At 37.5% G+C, this 20,857-nt stretch overlaps 1 protein-coding gene across 2 annotated transcripts; it reads left to right on the top strand.

Moving 5' to 3' along the window:
* The first annotated feature begins 6,422 nt into the window (after nucleotides 1–6,422).
* LOC122093412 (101 kDa malaria antigen-like) lies at nucleotides 6,423–18,453 on the top strand. Of its 2 annotated transcripts, XM_042663752.1 has the most exons (7): nucleotides 6,981–7,288; nucleotides 7,360–7,446; nucleotides 9,331–9,427; nucleotides 11,456–11,542; nucleotides 14,972–15,018; nucleotides 15,960–16,017; nucleotides 16,544–18,453. In XM_042663752.1, exons 2-7 carry the CDS (start codon nucleotides 7,438–7,440, stop codon nucleotides 16,669–16,671), a joined length of 426 nt encoding a protein of 141 aa, XP_042519686.1. In that variant the 5' UTR covers nucleotides 6,981–7,288; nucleotides 7,360–7,437; the 3' UTR covers nucleotides 16,672–18,453. The 2 variants fall into 2 exon arrangements, with proteins under 2 accessions (XP_042519687.1, XP_042519686.1); XM_042663753.1 differs by lacking the exons at nucleotides 6,981–7,288; nucleotides 7,360–7,446 and adding an exon at nucleotides 6,423–6,663.
* The last annotated feature ends 2,404 nt before the right edge of the window (nucleotides 18,454–20,857 follow it).

Here is a 20,857-nt window from a genome sequence, read left to right on the forward strand (position 1 = left end):
TTTGCCTGAATATTATATGGAATTCAAGGAAGTTCCTAGAATTTTATTAAATAAGATAAAAAAAAATATTAAAAAAAAAGAAGGTAGATATAATCCACCTTACTACAATCCATGAGATATAAATCACTCTATCACTCACAAAACTCAAATAAAAAAATCCAAAATAAGAAAAATTATATTATAAAGATTGATAATATCATTTTGTCCTCCCGAATGATATAACTAATATCAGATGGGAGAGAATAATCACCATAGAAAATCAAATTTACAGTAATTAGCTAACTATCTATAATCCTATAATCTTATAATAGATATGTAATTTCCATTCACGACCACTTTGTCACAATAAAAAAAACTTATCAATTGCGCAAAGGTTGTTTAAAATAATTGTGCACTTTCCCAACTATAAACAAAAATAGATGGCGTAAATAATAAATGAAAATAGATTCTCAATATGCCACGAGGTATTGTCAATTGTGACAAATAATACCCATTTAAAAAAGGTTTGTTTTATATGTATAAATACTAATTAGGGTACATCATAGTAATAGGAGGTGATATGTATCTAGGACTCTAGGTGCTTGACCACATTTTATTATTATTATTATTATTATCTACTTTTGAAAAATAATATTTAGTTAGTGGATTAGCTGGTCCACTTGGACTAGAGAGCCCTCGCCTAGTATCACTCTCATCCCACAAGTCAGGGAAAATAATTATATATTAGTATTCCATAATTCATATATTAATATAGAGTATGAACCTTTATATATATATAAAAACCAATAGCTAGCCTGCGTCGTACTACAAGCGCATGTATTGAGGAACACCGACCAGCTTGGACGGGGTGGGGTGCAATCGGTGCATATCGTGCATCCACCGCTTATTCGTCCTAAGTCAATAAGATATCACAATCCTTTGACCTGCGTGGGAAGTCTGTAAATATTGATGGAAAGATACACATGAGGCTCTGCCATCATATTAAATTGTAGGGAAAAGGTGTTGCTTGGTGCTCAACCTCTGTCATTCTATGTCCTTTTTCCTTTGAAAATGATTTTATCTCCTCTCATCCCCACTCCTCCATCCATCGATCCATTAGTTTCAAGAAAGTTAGTGACGTGTCCAATTCTATTCTTTTTGTTTTTGTTTTTATTATTTTATTATAGATATACATATATATATATATATATATTTTTTTTTTTTTTTTTTTTTTGTTTATCAATTTTTATTACAATTTTACTATTGGATCATACATACAAAATGAGAATGGAAAGATCAAGATCGAAAATCGATCAAGACTGATATAGTTCCGATCCAACTGATACTAATCATCCCGTTCAATTTGTCAAAACCATGCATGGTTACAAGTATATGAGGCCATAAGTGTAAGGAAGACCTCAAACTATGATGATTGCAAGTGGAATTAAAATGAGAAGAAGCAAAGTTTTCAAACCTAAAATAAGAACATTTATAATTTTTGCCTCACGTGTTTATATCATTAAATTAAAATCATTCGTTATTTGTTTGGTAAAAATCACTTTACTTGTTGGGAGGAAGTTAAGTATGTTGTCAATTTTCTTGGAACTAACGAGGTTAAGATGGAAGGGGTATAGGGGACTTTTCAAAGATGAGGAGGAGGAGAGATAAACACATATCAAGGTAAACTAGTAGCATACCCAACCTTTTCTTTTACTTTATATTCAAATATCTTGAATTCAAAATATAAATTAAAAATGAGATCTAAAGGTATCATTACTAAATAGTGAGAAAGTTTAGTACTTTATACAATCATGTTGGTTAATAATTATAAAAATTTATCTTTTAAGTTTAAAAAACTTCACTCCCCTTCCATTTAATTATCTTATAATAACAGAGCCTCAAGGGTAACTAATGTGGATCTATTCTCTCAACAGACAAGACGAAAATCAATATACACGTGCCCAGATGAACAGAGAAGAGTTTGGAGACATCTACAGCAGAATCGAGCCCCTGTGCTTAAAACCTATGATTCATGGCTTAATGCTTGCCAATTAAGCTACCCCATTGGGTTTAGCTCACATACATGCATGATTTTAGATTTGGTGCATGGTATCGGAATGGGTATTGGTCATCCCAAAACCGACATGCCATCGAAATGGCTCAATATTGGATTGCCTGTATCAGATAAAAATACCCCTATTTTCCCTTTAAAAGGGATTTTTTTTTTTTTTGTTTTACTTTCTTACCTTGATCCGTACTACTTAACCAACATAACATCGCCAGATCGGAAACTTGCCAAATTGACATGGATCACCCAATATAACAGTCTAATATCGACACTTACAACCATGCATGCATTATTTTTTATTTTTGAAGAAACTTCGTTGATCAATGGTATAGTGCCACAAAAAAAGATAGAATAATTCATTTTTACTGGATTCACAAATACTCTTCAAGATTTTAGTATCTTCTAAAATACTCGATAACTACAAGCTTGGGTAACTGAATAGTTCTTACAACCTGAGTCAGCAAAATTTCATCCCACCAATGATCTCTCTAGCTCCTTTAATCCATTGCTCAATACAACCAGCTGTTGGCAGATGGCAACGTGTGAACTGCAGTGGATGATAGAAAAGCAAAGAAGAGTGAGAAAATGGGGATGGATGATGGGTCCTTCTCGTGACACAGCCACGTAAAGTGTGAAGTGGTGGGAGCTTCCACAATGCTCATGTGACACTGCGGGAGCCCACGTCTGTGAATGGGTCTGTCGTTGGCCGACCGCAAGAAAGATCGAACTGACACACGTACATGTTATTATTTTTTTTTCTGGTGAGGGACACACGTGCATGAACTCATGACCTTCAGAGAAGCCAAAACAAGTCTCTTTCACTACACTAGCTGTTCATATTAAGGGTGTAGCCGGATTCAGCTGGGTTTCTTAAAATCTTATTCCAACCTTAAGTCTCTTTGACTGGGTCCAAATCCACCTTGACCCTGATTGATCTTAACATTGGTTTACCATCAAGGGCTAGGTATATCATGACCATGACCCTACAAAATATGAAATAACTTAAAAATAAAAAAATATCCATAATAAATATGAGATAAAAAAGTACAAAGTTCCAAATTTATTGATAAAAAAAGCAAGAAATATATATATATATATATATATATATATATATTTTTTTTTGTAAAAATAGCAAAAGAAAACTATGAGAATATATATTAGGAGTTTTGAAGTGTCAATGATTTAATGTCAAACAATATATAAAATGAGGTTAAATTCAGGGTCACAACCAGAGTCAACTTCAGGGGCAAAAATTAGGGCCTAGTTTAGGGTGAGCTGGGCGGGCCAAAGACATCAACCCTTATCCGCCTTGACCCTGACTCAATATCATAAATTTCAAGGTTGGGTTGGTCCTCAGGGTCAAAATTTTTGAGTCGATACTTGTTCGGGATCAGGGCGGGTCAAATGCGGGTTCGGACCGTTAGGGCCAAACTTGCACCCCTAGTTCCTATCTATGGATCCATCAGATCGGTGTCAGATCGAATTGGAACCAATTAGGTTGGGTGAGAAAAATTGACCTAGGCCGATTCTGATCCGGATCAACAAATCATGATCCCGATTCTTGAACCCTCGGCCAACCAAAAATATTTGATAGATAAGGTATCACCATGGTGAGGAGATTATTTATCTCGTAAATGAAAACTTGTCAAGTTTGCAAATCTTTTCCCTTAGAAACACACATTGGGAGGAGAAAAAATGGAAATTTTTGAAGGACCTAGTTTCTCAAATCCATGAATGTGGAGGGAATCTCTATATCCACTTCTATTGGGTATCATTATATTGCATTATGCAGACCCATTTTCAATTTCATCAATAGGGGTGGAAGTCAAATCACATGATCATATCACTAATGAAAAAAAGATTTATCAATCCCACATGTGAATGGGAAACTTAATCCAAAATTTATAGGGTCTTCACTCAATTGATAAGAAAAAAAAACGTTAATTATGATACTTAAGTACCTCTTATTAATGGTTTTAGAGGACACGGTACTCCGCCTCAGGAAGCGAGGTCTCGTGATCAAACCTTCACCGCTGCACCTAACTTCTTGGGGCCACCGCATGAGATTTTCCATCTCAGACTGACCCGGTCCTGTGTAAGCGGTATCACAGTGACCCTAGGGATTAGTCGGGTTAAAGATCCGGACACCCTAGGTATCAAAAAACAAGTATTGAAATCGGATGTCATAACAGTCCATTCATGATTGATACTATATCGATGAATGGTTCAAAAAAAAATAGGCATTGATATTTTGAGAGGCAAAGTGGTCTGATCCAGCCTGATAAGGCCGATCTATATCAGTGGCGACCGATGCCTAATTTTGCCAATGGATCAGACCATTTTGCCTGATCGGTACAATAAGTGAAGCATCGTCGATGGTATTCCAATATGTAATTGTCTGATACAAAATGTCGGGAAATAGATTGCTGACTATGGGCTTATACTGGATGGGCTCTAGCTACTTGGGCTATTAGGATGGGTTTTTGGAATGTAAATAAAAATAACATTTTTTTTAGTAAATAAATGAAAATAACATAGGGAGAGGGATCTGTATGGGGCTATGATCATTATTATGGAGTATCATTTTTTCTTTACAAAAAGAAGAAAAAAGAAAAAATAGGGATCTGTATGTTATTTGTTTACATCGCATCTTATAAATCGAGTCAATGGTAAATAATAAAATATTATATTTAACGAGAAGATAAAAAGCGGCCTACATATTTAATGAGAAGAGAGACTTTCCCATATCCTAATTGGTAAATGGATAAATAGCACCTTTAACTTATTCATCTAGTAAATTTAGCTTATAATCTTTGCCATTGCCCTCCAAATATGAGACATTAAGGTAGCTGGACATGTTGCCTTGTCAACCAAATTTCAATTATAATGGCATGCATATCAAAAAACTAAAAAGACCTTCAAAGAGGGCTGATTGGGCATTTATTAGTAACAAATTCCACACATGACCTAGTTTCCCTTAAGCCACAAGGAAGGAAGAATTCCTTCACTGATGACTGTCATCGCACTTAAATGGGCAAAAGGAACAACGAAGGGTGTTTTCGACTTCAAACATACTAGGGGAGGGGAGGGGAGGGGAGGGGAGGGAATAATTATAATGGCAGATTTGTAGGTGAACCTTCACTGTGGATGAAGGAAACTCTTTAGATTTGACATAATAAAAAACATTCAATCTAAAGCGAGTAAAAATCTTGTTTTGGATTCCAATAATCATATGGAAAAGGGGTTTTTTCTAACATGTCTTACTCTCAAAGTTTGGTTGGTAGACTTATGGTATATTTTGGTACTGGCTTTTGCTTTTGGGACTCCAAAAAATTAGTTTATCGAAAGAAAAATGCGAATCCAATAGGATGAACCGGTTTGAAATTTTATTATACAAACAACAGTAATAAGAAAACCAAAAGCATATCCCTCGATGCCTAAGCTGGTTGGACGAGTGTTCAATTTAAATATTTAAATCATATAATTTATTATGTATTGTCACATTTGTGAAGCACCTCTTGGCGTCGCAATGGTGGCTTCCAATGCAGTGGAACTTGGTCTAAGTTTAGGGAGAGGTCACTTGTTCAATAACGCATCCTAAGTCAATCGCTGCTAGGGGTGCAAGTTTGGCCCTGAGTCTCACCGTTCTGAAGATGCTCGTGTGCCTTACCTTTGGCCATGATTGTTGGAGTGTACTACTTGCACGATCAGGTACCGTTCTCTTCCCTTTTTTCTATTAACTTGCGAGTTGTGTCAGCTAATACAATATCACATGGATCCTGATTCTCTCTAATTTTTAATTATGCAATTCTTGTGTAATATTTTATCCGCAAGGATTTAATTATCGGTATTGGTCTCAGTATTGATCGATATCGATACGATACCGATTCAAGATCAACTGTATCGATTCAGATCGGTCAATATTACCCCTATATATTTTTGTTCATAAAAATTAGTTTTTTTTTTTTTTATGATTTTACTCCTGATATTGATACGACACCTAACCCCAAGTCGGTTAAGTATTGAGATCAGTCTCAACTAACGCTGATACAATACCAAAAACCATGCTTGCACGTGACATATGTACAATTTAAAAATCTAATGGTTGTAGAAATTTTTTAGAATTTAAATTTCATAAATACCTTAAACCTTTACAATCGTTGAATTTTAAAATATATAAGTAATTTTTTAAAATTTAAATTTCACAAATACCTTAAACTTTTACAATCGTTGGATTTTAAAATATACAAGCGTCACGTGCACAGCGAGAATTCCATAAAATTTGTAAAGAATTGGAGAGGATCACATTAGTCAAAGAAACACAAAAAGACAAATAAAACTCTTCCAAGGATGTACAAAACTACAATGTACAACCATAATACGGAGTCCAAATTATCTTTGGGAAGCGCCCTTTTGCGCTGCTGCTGCTGCTTTGCTCGTCTTCTCCTCATCCTCCTCCCCCAAGAGGAGAAGAGAAAGGAGGGCTCGGCTTAAGATTTCTACTTTATTCTCTTTAAATTTTCATTATTCCTGGATTCCCCAGCCGCTCCGTCAACAACTCCATCGATTAGTTTGGTTTTGGATCGAGACTATCGCAATAGGTTTTCTGGTTTGAGGTCAGAGTTTTCTTCCTTTGACCGTTTCTTATTCACCTGTTTTCGTCTTGCATTTTATTTGTTATGGAGTGATTCCGTGTTCTTCTAGTTTCTTTGATTAGTGTTGTATATTGCATTCAGCGTATGGGCTTCACGAGTCACATAAATTTAATTGGAGAACGTTTCCACTTTCTAATGAAGATGGGTTTCCTTTTCTTTGAGTTTTGGGGTGGGGATTCGGGTTGCAAACTTATCTTACATCGTTACAATTACACTGCATTGTGTTCTTATTATTAATTTTTTCCCCTATTCAATATCCCACAACTGAATGGCGATTTTGGGATTTGGACGTTGCATTTTTTGTTGCCTTCATTATATATATTCCTTTTGGAAGAAGTTAAAGTTCCATTAATCATCAGGGATACATCACCAAATCGAAAAAGACTTGGATTTGGAATGCAGGATTTGGTTCGCTATGAATTATCTCACTAAGACAAAAAACAGTTCAAATAAGATATGATCGTCCATAAACATTTTTGGGCAACTGTTGTGGTCCGTAAAATAAAGTTTCCAACATAATTATAAGTTGGGAAGATAAAAGATGCCAGTCGCATCGGATATTTAGACAGAAACAAGACAAAGAGGGGTATGTGAGCCCAAGCCAAGGCCCTCTCTAGTCATGATTTGTTACTGAATTTTTTGTATCTTTGTCTATAGGCATCGTGTGGGTGGGCTACATATTGATGAGAAGTTGCTATCGATAGGGACTTGAGGTGTTATTTGGGTTATAAATTAATGCCCAAGGTAAATTGGAATATCTAGTATCTTCACCATATACAAATGCTGCAGGATATACAGAGTGGATGTGTGAGAATGATACTTCACTTGTATGGCTATGGAATAACATTAAATCCTCAGTGGCATGACCTGACGGTCGCCTGACTGAGATACTGTAAGTCTATAACCGAAAAATTATAGCCTGATTATAGCATGGTAACTGACTGACTGAATAGAAATGCGTCTATACCCTGGATTATATGGCCTGATTAACTAAACGGGTGGAAACAGTGCAGGGCTACCTACTGGAGAGTGGGTTCTCTTTGATGAAGGTAATGAAATTTGATAAAGGGGGAAAAAGGGTTTTAGGTGGAGGTTCATAAACTGCCCAGTTGGTTTAGGTTGGATTTCTTGATGAATCTGGTATGGTAAATTTCTTGGACCAGTTTGCTAGTGGATGATGGTCTATTGTCTAGTCAATTTTGGTATGCTTTGATGAAAGGTTGGTTCTTGGGGTAAGAAAATGAAAACACTAAATTAGAGATCTGCTGATTAAAGAAAGAATAGTAGATCAAGAATCATGACAGGTTGATAGAACATCAAGAGATAATAGAAACATTTATCTGCCATAATCTGATAAACCACAATTAATTTTGTGATCCTTAGTAATTTTAAGATGTTTACCATTGTACTCCTGTTATGTGGGTATTAACTTGATGCAAAGATGAATATATCAACAGAAAAAAAAAAAGAAGAAAAAAAAGAAGAAAGGGATGAAGGGTTATTCATTGCTTCTAGTTGTGTGGGCTTCCCTGCCAATAACTACTCCAATACCGAAAAGGCCTTACGGGTTTAATGGGCCTTTTCAGACTTTCTATGCTTCTACCCCTTTCCTGTACTTCTTCCCTACTGGCTGAGCTTGTTGAGCTCAAACACTTAAGTTGTTGGATGGACCACTCTAGACACTTGGTTCCTTTTCTTAGAGCCTGTGGTGCCCTTATTGTTGTAGGGTGTGAATTAATGCTTACTCAGTTATCTGTGGGTGCGGTCCAAATTGGGTGTCGAATCAATAGTTGGGTTGGGCGGACCTTGGCGCAACGACAAGGTTGCTCTATTGCAACCAATATGGTTCGAGTCAGGAAAAAGCCTCTCTGCAAAGCGGGGATAAGGCTGTGTATATTATAATCCTCCTCAGACCCTGCAGTGGCGGGAGCCTTGTGCACTGGGTATCTGCCCCTTAACTTTAGGTCCAACCATTTGCTGCCCATCAGGTAGGGCTGTAAAAGGTCGGACATGGAGCGGATGCATGCATTTCCAATACCCAAACCAATTCTTTAACTGGATATCTGATTAAATATGCAATGGATCTCTATAGGTGTATCTGTATTTGACTCCATTTGTTATCCTAATACTCGATATAGTAATTGGATATTCAATTAGGTTAAGTTAGGCGTTAACCTATTGGTATGTGTATAAAATTAATAAATAAAATCCACTCTAACATAAGGCTTTCTCAATGGCTTAGTAAAAATGTTTTTGGTGAAATCTTCAATGGCTGATTAACCATCTCTGGGAACACCTGAGAGCTGAGATGGCCATGAAAAGAGACTAAAATATGTAAATCTCTAATCTGAGGAGTACTTACTGCTGGATGTAGTCTTTGTAGTTTCCCGCATATAGTTCTATTGGTTCTCTGCTTGACATCTGGGTGTTTCTATTGGGCAATCTGCTTTTGTACTTTCAGTTATATGATGCATTTTTAAAATGTGCAGTTGTTTGCCTTTGTTTCGAATCATATTCTACATTTTCACTTTATAGTTTAGGAACCAGATGCTTTATATACTTTGGAACATTATGCACAGTTATGGGATTTAGATCTTGTTCAAGCTGATTTTTACTGCCAATCCATAGGTTGTCTTTGTCTCGATGGTATGCACACTTGGAAAGGGGAGAATGGCAGCTATGGTGAGGCTTCTGGAAACTGGAAACTTCTCGGAAATCACAGCAGGTACTCTTAAGATTTATTCTTGCCCCCTGACATCCATGGTTCCAGGACTGTGGTAAATGTATGTGCTGTGTGCAGTTTAGGAAATCAAGTTGACAAGCATCAAGTAATATCTGCATCATAAAGGGAAATCATAGAGAGTGTAATTATTTATTGGTGTTGTAGAAAATCATAAATTTAAGCTGATGCCAATATTAGAAATAATGGCTTCTATGGTTGTTTCATGTATGGGGCACACCCCTTCTCTTTGATGAGATCTTTGTGTTACTTATCAAGATAGGAGGGAATGGTTTTACTGTGTATGTGTTCTCTGGACTGGTTTTTTGTTGCACTGAATGTAACTGGTTGAATTATGATTACTTACACGGTGAATGAATCTGAAGTCATATGGTTTTTGCTTATAAATATTTTAGCTGGATTTAATACTGAAGTTGGTGTATCCTAGATTTCATAATTCTGGTGGGAACTTTTTTCATGGGACCTTTCAGTAGAAATTAGGTGTAACTAGTACTAGGTTAACCAGATTTTGTAAATTTCATTTCCATGTGATGATGTGATCAAGTTAGGCCTCTTTCTATTGTGCCTCATTGGTGTGCTCACACATATGTTTTCCCAAACAAAATTGCCGTTATTTGGGAAAGATCACCAGTACTTCCTGGATTAAACTGCGACGGAATACTAGACATCATACCTCAACATTATTGAATCTTGATTAATGGTCAATTCTTAATGAAAATGTTATTTCTCCAACTGTAAATGATCTCTACTCCTATATAGTGTAATATAATATGGTGTGGCAGCAAGGCAGAACAGTGCGTCTCATGTTTTTCAATGATCAAATAGGATGATGGTGATACCAGATGGCATGCTGAGGTGACGTTAATATCTGGTATTGACATCATGTTGAAAATTTTGAAAAGGAAGAGGGGGAGATAAAAGAGAGAGAAAAAAGTTAGCTTTCCATTTTTCTCCAGATCTGTGTTGCATGCATTAACAGTGGCATGCGAGTATGTGACGATAAAAATTGTGGTTTAAATCCTTATGCCAGCATTGGAGTTCATTGTTTGGGAACTAGTGATTGATTGACATATTAGAGGAGTTTCCAATATCTTTTGAAAAAGGAGAGAAAGTATCCTCGGGGTTGATATGGACAAGTACTGGCATGTGTAGTTTGCAGATAATGGGGGACTCTGAACTGGGTATTGTGCATCTCCCCCACTACTAATTTTTTTTTATTATTATGTAATATTCTCTTCTCATGTTTCTCTGATGAATCTTTGTGTTCCACTGTTCCTGCACATTTTCTGGTTAGCGGATCTGTTCCATTGTCAAAAATAGAAAAGGTGAGTGATGCCATGGAGAGTCGGTAATTCTAAGGCTTGTGCTATTGTACAGTGACCATGTGCTACATGTACTCTCTTCAATGTTTTTCAAATTTGGTGCACATCACTGTGTCATGTTTGGTTTCTTCACTTGTGATAAGTCTTAGTTTAATAGTTTTTCCATAATACTTTATTAACTAATGCTGGGAAAAAGGAGATGAAAAGTAAAGAAGAAGGAAAGAAAGGCTGAAGGATTCCTCTTGATGAATTCTGTTGCTAAATTTTTTTCAAATTTTCAAAGGCATTAACTGATTATTGTTATGCTTTTACAACCATGAAACTTTAACATTAGTTTGAGTGTTCTTAATAAAAACACTAAGATTTAACAGATTTCGTTTGTGTCGTCAGTGTTGTATCCTCAATAATAGCAAGCCAAATAATTTAAAATTAATTCTACAGCCTGAAAAGTTGCAGTGGCAGCCATTGTGCCAAGGCAACAAGGTGCCTGGCCACTGCCTGGGCTCACCTTGGTGACATGACGACAGGAAATAAACATGATTTTCACTGCTGTCATCCTTCATGTTCATGTTTGCTGGAAGCAAATTGTATTTGTAATTGTTCTAGATGAATTTATGCATTATTCATTCTGATAATAGAATTTTGGTTGCTTACTGAGTTTGGCTGCTTATGTTGTTTGACTCCTTGCCAGAGGAAGCTAGCCATGAGAAATTAGCTGTTCAATCCATTCATAGAGAATTTCGTGAGGCAGATGAAGCAAATTTGCTTGAAGAAGAAGGTTAGATATTTTTTCTTTCTCCAGACGTCATGCTACAAGGCTTGATGATTTCTGATACATCCTGGAATATTAATACTTGCATTAAACTAATTCAGCTAGTGAATTACATTTAGTTCAATTGATGTGACTAAATTAAGCGGAGCCATTAAACAAGCTTTTATTGGCATTTAGCTTATATGCAGAAGGAATTTGTTAATGTCTTTTTTGTGTTGAACAGCTATATCAGTAATTCTATCAAAAAGCAAAATGTTTAAGGTCAGGTAATGTGGTCCTGATGCTTAATATCAATACCAACACAACTGGATAATTACAGAGTAGGAGAAATTAAATAAAGTCAAATCAGAAAGTCAGACCAGTAGATCCTACTGGTCAATTGGACTTCCTTATGCCTAGAATAGTTGCGGAAAATATTAGCAGGATCCAAGGGTTGAATCTGCTTAATTAGCCAAGTCCTTGTGTGAGTAGAAAATCTCAGCCAACCTTTTCGCTATCGTTTCACCTAAAAGCTCGAACTGTTAGGAAGGGCAGCGTCAATGTATACATCAACAGTCCCCTGCACGTCCAGGCCAAGATCCCATGTTCCTTGCACGTGGAGTTCATTCCGCATTTCCTTCTCGGAGCACTGAGGGAGAAGAAATGTCAGGAAAACTCTTCTGAGGCACTTCCAGGAGTTGAACAGTTGAGCTCCGTGTTCTAATAGCATGTTTGCTACCATTTCACCTAAATGCTTGAACTGTTAGGGAAGGGCTGCATCACAGATAGTGTATACATCAACACAACAACCTATCTTTTGAATGATCAGATTTCATATTCAATACAAGCAGAGCCTCAGATTAGTCTATAATGATGAAATCAGAGACAATAGAACAATAAAGATCAGTTCTTGAATTCCCACTGAAGATAGGAATTGTTAGTACACTAACCCAGATTACATTCAGCCAGCAAGATGTAATTTTGCATGCAGAAAACAGACCAGGCTACTGACAGATTGATATTTATGAAGTTAGAACAGTGATCAGACCTGTGGATTATTGGTAACCAGAACTCCTATATAAAATAGGAAAGCTGTACAGCAGGAATGAATCTGGTTCTGCTGTAGGCAGTTGACTCTGCGAATATTTTGTCTGATGCTTTGAATGGCAAGAGAGGTCATGAAACATTTGGGAAGCAAGATTGTCTTGCACACCAAAAGATCTCCTCTGCTTTGTTTTCTGCCAAGATGGCTGAGACCACATCTATCCTGGCCTGGCCCGTATGATGAAGACTAACAAGTACTTCCAGGAATTAAAAGGTCTTGGCTTAGTCTTTGATTGCCAGTTTAAGACTGAGGTCATCTTTGTCTCCCTGCCTGATGCCTATGGTTTGTTCATCATGAATTTCCACATGAACAAGGTGGAAACAAATAATATTTCTGAGTTCATGCTTAATGAAGCAAAAGGTACTAGAAAGAACTAGGTTATGTCTCTTGTCACTGAATAGGGTTCTCAATCTTCTAAGCTTAAGAAGAACAAGAAAGCCAAGTCCAAGACTAAGACCAGGAGGGGTTAGGGAGGGAGGGGTGCAAAAGAAGAAGGGCAAGCTGCTAGAGGAAACTGTTTCTTCTGCGGTAAAACAGGACAGTGGTAGAGGAACTGCCATGAGTACCTTGCTTCTTTTAATAAGGAAAAGGAGAACCTTGTATTTCTGAATCCTTTTGGTCAACTAAATCTCATTTGTTGGTACGATCAACTGATTTGTGTTTGGACTCTGGGTCCACCACACATGTTTGCAATATATTGCAGGGGTTTCAGGAGACCAGAAGGACAATAAAAAATGGGATCACCCTGAGAGTGGGAACTGGAGATGAGGTCAACGTCATTTCAATCGACACTTTTACAGTTCATTTTAGTCATACTGGATTGAAATTAAATAATTGTTATTATTTACATGGATTCAATAGGAATTTGATTTCAGTTTCAAGACTTATTTATGAAGATTATAGCTTTTCATTTAATGATGATTTGATCATTTCTTTTAAAGGAAAGTTTGTTGCCTCTGGATATAGAATGAATGGCTTGTATTTCCTCATATTTGTCTTGAATGAGTCTGGCAATTCCAGTATGACTGTTTGTGTGACGAAATGAAAGTATTCTCTTGAGAACCAAACCTATCTCTGGCATCTTAGGCTAGGCCACATTGGTGAAAACAGGATTAATAAATTGGTAAGGGATGGACTTCTTGAAGCAATTTGGAGGTGCTTCTGGATAGCCTCGAGACAAAATTGATGAGTTTAGTCCTCCTTGCCAGGTTGCTTTTGGCGGAAAAACTTAATTAATTAGATTTAGTATGGGAGTGGTGCATTCTTGTAGGGAATGGAACCAAGTGTGGATTTTTTGGTTATTTGTGACTGTGATGCAATGAAAATATTGGTGAACCAGATTTTCTTTTTTTTTATTGGAGAAAATGATCTGTTTCTATTTTAATAATATAAATATATATTGTGCCTTTCTGGAGAATCTAGTGCAGGTTTTGCGAGGGGAAATAATTTGAGACATAGTAAACTAAACCCATCAAAACATATACTGCTGGGGCCAAGAAGACCAAACCTCACCTGTTAGTTGGGCCCTTAAGTGTTCCAGGTGTTTGCGACGAAGATGGGGTTACTTTCTCTGGGTGGCAAGCACTCCTATGAGCCCCCCATTAGGCGAAGCCTGGACCTGTTTGTCTGGTGTATTTTAATTTGTTTTGCCGAGAAAGATAAATGGGTTTGACCAGTTTGACTCTTAAAGCTGACTATAGGTCTTTATTATTAATTTTTTGAAGCATAATATATGGTCTTTATTGTGTTTGTTATGTGTTTTCTGGGGGGTGCACGGGGACTTAAAGAAGCTTCTTATTTGGTTTGTATTATTAGGAGTTATTAGCAAGTTTTTCTATTTTAATGTAGGGCTAGAGAGTTTGAATGTAGGGCTAGAGAGTTTGACTTTTAATGATGATGAATAATATTCCCTAGCAATATCATAGTTTTCAACGTGTCACCTAGGCGGGCACCATGGATGCCTTGGTTGTTCCCCTCCCCTCTTTAATTCCTGTGTTCTTTTTTTTTTCAAATAAATTTGTTGCCTGTCAAGTTGAACTACTACCACTACAACTCAAAACAAACTTTGACTTAAACTTCAGAGGAAGGAAGAAACTAACATCAAAAGATGGGGATTAATTTGTTGACTATATTTCGTCGTCCAGCTAACGAAAGGGGAAACTGCATCTGTCTTTTTCGGGGGCCGGAAGCTTCTAGGCCAGAGCTTGACTAAACTTAGTGGTGCCATAACTCGTCTAAGCTACCGGTTAATTATTCATTACTTGAAGTTATTGATAATTTCTGGTGTTGGTTCTGCATTTGTATTATTTTTGGTAATAATAAATATCTACTTATTCTGATTTTCCATGCAGATATGCATGTATTTGATTGTAAACCACTGGCGGACCCTTTGCATTTGGTAATGTCTGAAGAACTGGAACTACTGCAATGCATTAGCACTTTGCGGCTGATACCTAGCAACATATAATGTAGAACTTTGTATAGTATAGGCTCTTCTGTTTGGATTATTAGCTTGTTTTCTGTTTAGTTTCTCTTTTGTTCTTTTATTGGATTTTTTTTGTCCTCCTCTTCACAAAAAATGTCTGGTAGATTTATTCTTCTTGTCGGAATGGAACTGCATATGTTTTCAGGTCTAATTGATTCAAGTGCATCCTTATCTAGGTTGAGTTTGTTGTAGTAAATCTCTAATGGATGAAACCGATAGTAGCTGGATAATCATGTAGTGTGATATGCCTTGGCAGTTTACTCTTTTGTTATTTGCTGAAGTTCCTTTTGACGCCGCCTAGTGATTTGCATGTGAACTTTTATACTATTATGTGGGAGAAGATACCATCAAAAGGAAACAATGCGCAGAATATTTTGCTTGTTCGTGGTCTGTGGTGACCCAAGTGAATACGGTGATCTTAACAAGTTCCTGAAATCTTCCATCAATCACTTGCGTAGCTTTGGAACTCTACTGCATATTTTGTCAACAGAGTCATGATTTTGGGTGCTCATCCAATTAAAAGGAAAATGCTTATTTTATACAAAAACGTTGTTGCTTTGAGGCTTTAAGGGGTTAGTAGCAAAACAACTTGGTAATTTATTAAAATATCTCCGCTCCTCATGAATCAATTCAACTCTAATAAGTCTCATCTCAACTGCACAGTGGTAGGGACTACCCAAATCCTATGTTGATATTCTGGTCTGATTTGATATTCTCATGAGTTCTGTGCTCATCGAGGTTCTTGGTCAATAATTTATGTTGTTGAGAGTTGTGTGGGTTCTCTAGTTCAATTTTCTTTTCCGTCATTAATTTTGTCGCTCTGATTTTTTTTTTGTTTCTTAATTACTGTGAAGGTTTGTTGCTATGCTTGTAAGAAACCCGTAAAGGCCAGTCAGTATGCTGCTCATGCAGGTTAGGATTTTTTTTTTGTGTGTGTGTGTGTGTATTTCTAGTTTTCTACTGTCTGATGTTTTCCCACCAAGAGGAGAAGAGAAGATTTGGTTATTGTGTATGTTACTTTTATGTATGCATCTAGGTGCTTATGTTTATTCCAGACCTATTGTTGATGGCTGCTTGAGTGGAAACCTGAGGTCTTCGGGCATTTGTAGATTGTTGGAATATTGTAATGCAGTCTTGCCGAGCAATCCACTGCTACTTTAGTGGCATGTAGGTATTTAACTGTGGTGGACAAGATTTTGACGAGATGTATTAGCCATCAAGCGGAAGTAAACTAAACAATGTATCAAATTATCAAATATCAACCATTCAAATGAACACGCACTATCCAACTCAAATAAACTTATGGAATACATTCCACAAACATCTTAATAGGGGTTAAAAAAATGAAGATACTCATGCCATTATCCTGAGATTCATAAAACATTCTCTAACAATGCGACTGTCTTGAAATAGAGTTACAATATAGCTATTGATGTAGGAACAGTGATGCCAGTCCAGCCCCAAAATGCAAGCACAAAAAAAAAAAAAAAAAAAAAAAAAAAGAAGGAAGAAGAAGAAGAAGAAAAAAAAAAACAGGAAAGAGCAAAAGAAGAAGAGCAGAAATAAACAGGTAATAGTAAACTTTACTGAAAAATAATTGCCTGATTACAATATGTAGAAGAGAATACAAGGAGAGAAGAAGCTCAGTCCTCATGGCAAAAGGGATGAGTTCTAGGGTTCCCAAACCAGGATTCATGCAAAATAATCAATACTTCCTCCCCAGGCCAGTTATAATGTTCCTTATAGTTTATATAGAGCTGAGTCTAGCTACACCAAAGTTGCGCATGCTCCTGAACTTTATATCTGATTTTACAATGTTATATCAGAAGGTGGAGTCTGCCCTATGCTTCTGCATAAAAAAGAATGACCTAGATCTACCCTTATAAATTAAAAGCTACAGCAAACCTAACCATATCTACAAATACCCTTTGTAAAGTAATCCTATTCAAACAGAATCTAAATTGAAACTGTCAAATTATTGATTGTACAAGTCTTCTTCATTCCTTTTTTACTTCTCTTTGGCACGTACATTTCCTGTTGAATCTTGGGTATATCGGTAACATACAGGAGTAATAGTTTGGTCATATCGTGAATGTGGCGGAGGAAGCGCAATCGATACGCTATCAACAACAACAACTCAGCCTTTTCCCAACTAAATGGGGTCAGCTACATGGATCTGCTCGAGAGTAAAATAAAAAGAAAAAGAAAGAAAAAATGAAAAAAGAAAAGGAAAGAAAAAGGAAAGAGACAAAGCAACACCTCAGGAACATCCCACCTATAAACGGCGACTACATGGATCTTTGACCTCCATGAACTTACATGCATAGAACAAAAGAACAGGGATTAGGGTTACGTAGAATGCACAAGTGGCATGCTCCTTCAAAGGATTGCAGAATGAGTACTCGATCTTTGTGTTTTGATTCCCTTCCAGCCCTAAGTCACCTTTGTTCTTCGTTCTTGAGGAAGAAGAAGTTGGAAGTTAGGATATTAGGGTCAGAGAGGAAGAAGATGAAGAGAAGAGAGGTAGGGAGAAGAAGGAGAGACGTTGAGAGAAGAGAGTGATAGAAAGGGCCAAAATGTGAATGAGCTCTCTAGCTCATCTCACCAATATTAGATTCAAATATTGTTTTAGGGAATTACATATTCCTCCTGAGGGAGGTGAAAGAGAAATAAGAGAAATTACATGTAAGGACAACTTAACATAAGACAGTTCCTAATGTACCCCCAATACAAATATTCTAACACTCCCCCACAAGCTGGAGAATAAATGTCATACATTCCCAGCTTGCATAAGAGGGTACTGAACTGGTGAGAAATGATCCCTTTGGTGAAGATGTCGGCCAATTAATCACCTGTCCTCACAAAGGGTGTGCAGATATTACCGGAATCAATCTTCTCCTTGATGAATTGCCAGTCTACTTCAATGTGCTTTGTTCTATCATGTTGTACTGGGTTGTGAGCAATGCTTATTGCTGCTTCGTTGTCACAGTAAAGTCTTATAGGTCCTTTAGTGTCATACCTCGGCCAAGTGAGCTCACAAACAGCATGAGCCAGTGCTCTGTACTCAACCTCTGCACTGGTTCTAGCTATAACCGGCTATTTCATGCTTCTCCATGTGACCAGGTTACCACCCACAGATGTACAATAACCAAATGTAGATCTCCTATCAGAAATTGATCCAGCCCAATCAGCATTGGAATAGCCTTCAATCCTCAAGTGATTGTTCCTAGCATACAAAAGTCATTTTCCTGGAGAATAAATGTCATACATTCCTAGCTTGCATAAGAGGGTACTGAACTGGTGAGAAATGATCCCTTTGGTAAAGATGTCGGCCAATTAATCACCTGTCCTCACAAAGGGTGTGTAGATATTACCGGAATCAATCTTTTCCTTGATGAATTGCCGGTCTACTTCAATGTGCTTTCTTCTATCATGTTGTACTGGGTTGTGAGCAATGCTTATTGCTGCTTCGTTGTCACAGGAAAGTCTTATAGGTCCTTTAGTGTCATACCTCGGCCAAGTGAGCTCACAAACAGCATGAGCCATTGCTCTGTACTCAACCTCTGCACTGGATCTAGCTATAACCGGCTATTTCATGCTTCTCCATGTGACCAGGTTACCACCCACAAATGTACAATAACCAAATGTAGATCTCCTATCAGAAATTGATCCAGCCCAATCAGCATTGGAATAGCCTTTAATCCTCAAGTGATTGTTCCTAGCATACAAAAGTCCTTTTCCTGGAGTGGACTTCAAGTATCTGAGGATACGGTACACAGCATCCAAGTGCCCACTCTTGGGTGCATGCATAAACTGGCTCACAACTCCCATTGCATAAGAAATGTTTGGGCGAGTCAGAGACAAATAAATCAGCTTCCCCACTAACCTCTGGTATTTCCTTGCATCAATAAAGGGAAGGGCCACAATCCTCTCCTAGCTTATGATTCTGCTCAATAGGAGAACTCGCCGGTTTACAACCCAACATTCTTATTTCCTTCAATAGATCTAGAACAAATTTTCTCTGGCATACATTGATTCCCTTCTTAGACCTGGACACTTCAATACCCAAGAAATATTTCAAGTGTCCTAGATCCTTGATCTCAAACTATTTAGCCAAGTAAGCTTTCAACCTAGTTATTTCCTCATTATCATCTCCAGTTACCACAATGTCAACATACACAATTAGTGCTGTGATGGTGCCATTACCTCTCTGGGTAAATAATGTGTGGTCTGCTTGACTCTGGGAATATCCGCTTTTTAGAATGGCCTGTCTGAACCTCTCAAACCAAGCCTTTGGTGACTGCTTCAGACCATAAAGTGCCTTCTTTAGGAGATGCACCTTACCATTGGCTGTCGGAAACTTGAAGCCAGGAGGGGGCTGTATATACACTTCCTTCTCTAAATCTCCATGGAGGATGGCATTCTTCACATCTAACTGATATAAGGGCCAATTTCTGTTTGCTGCCACAAATAAAAGAACTCTTATAGAGCTATGTTTAGCTACAGGAGCAAAGGTCTCCTGATAATCAATTCCATACACTTGACTGTACCCTTTGGCCACCAACCTTGCCTTGTACCTCTCAATAGCACCATCTGATGGGTACTTGATTGTATAAACCCATCTGCATCCAACTAGGATTCTCCCCCTTGGAAGGTCAACTAGTTTCCAAGTACAATTCTTCTCAAGAGCCATTATTTCCTCTGACACGGTTTGTTTCCACTTAGGGTCTGACATAGCCTTAATAATAGTTTTGGGAATGGAAGCAGAAGAAAGAGCAGCTGTAAAAGCAACACCTGTAGGAGAGAGAGCATAATAGGAAACAAACTAGGCTATAGGATTATTACAAGCTCTCTTATCCTTACGAACAACAATAGGAAGATCCAACTCTAAATGAGGAGAGAAGGTGTTACCTGACTGAGGAAGGGGAAGCTTAGGATGTGGATTCAAAGAGGACAAGTGGTAGGTCTTCTTTGTCCTTCTTGTGTACACAATAACAGGTGCCTTCTCTGTGCAAGGTCCATCCACAGTAGCAACATCATCCACCTCTTTATGTTTACCAATATCAAAGGAAAAAGGAGTAAGAGGCAATGGGATAACATATGGAATGGCATCAATAGCCTTTTCACTTTCATTTCCATTCTCCCCCTGAAGAGGATGTTGATGCTGATGAGGTGCAAAGTAAGGGACAGACTCAAGAAAGGTGACATCTTTGGAAAGAAATCGCTTGTGAGATGAAGGGTGATAACACTTGTAGCCTTTGGTGGTGGAAGAATACCTAAGGAAGAGGCATTTTAGAGCCTTGGGATCAAGTTTGGTGCAGGAGGATTTGTTAACATGCACATAACAAATACAACCAAACACCTTGGGAGGAAGAGTGAAAGCAGAAGACTGAGGAGATAAGAGTGCAATTGGGTTTTGAGACCCAAGGATTTTGGTAGGCATGCTATTGATGAGGAAAATCGCAACAAGAACAGCTTCAGACTAAAAGGTTTTAGGAACATGCATACCAAATAAAAGACTTTTACCAACTTCTAACAAATGACAATTTTTCCTCTCAGCTATCCCATTTTGTTGGGGTGTATCAACACAAGCAAGCTGATGGATGATACCATTGTCAGTAAAAAAGTCCTGTAGACCACCGTACATGTACTCCCCCCTTTATCATACCAGACAATTTTGATCTTAGTTTCAAATTGGTTACAGACCATTTGATAGAAGTTTTGAAGGCATCATAAACATCACTCTTATGCT

Source organism: Macadamia integrifolia, chromosome 11 (assembly GCF_013358625.1).
Source record: "Macadamia integrifolia cultivar HAES 741 chromosome 11, SCU_Mint_v3, whole genome shotgun sequence".
Taxonomy (NCBI): domain Eukaryota; kingdom Viridiplantae; phylum Streptophyta; class Magnoliopsida; order Proteales; family Proteaceae; genus Macadamia; species Macadamia integrifolia.

Bases quoted from the DNA above. Each gene is read 5' to 3' on its own strand.
- LOC122093412 (XM_042663752.1), top strand. The intron at 11,543-14,971 runs GTTAGATATTTT...TTTTCCATGCAG, and splicing joins AAATTTGCTTGAAGAAGAAG to ATATGCATGTATTTGATTGT. The intron at 15,019-15,959 runs GTAATGTCTGAA...ATTACTGTGAAG, and splicing joins TGGCGGACCCTTTGCATTTG to GTTTGTTGCTATGCTTGTAA.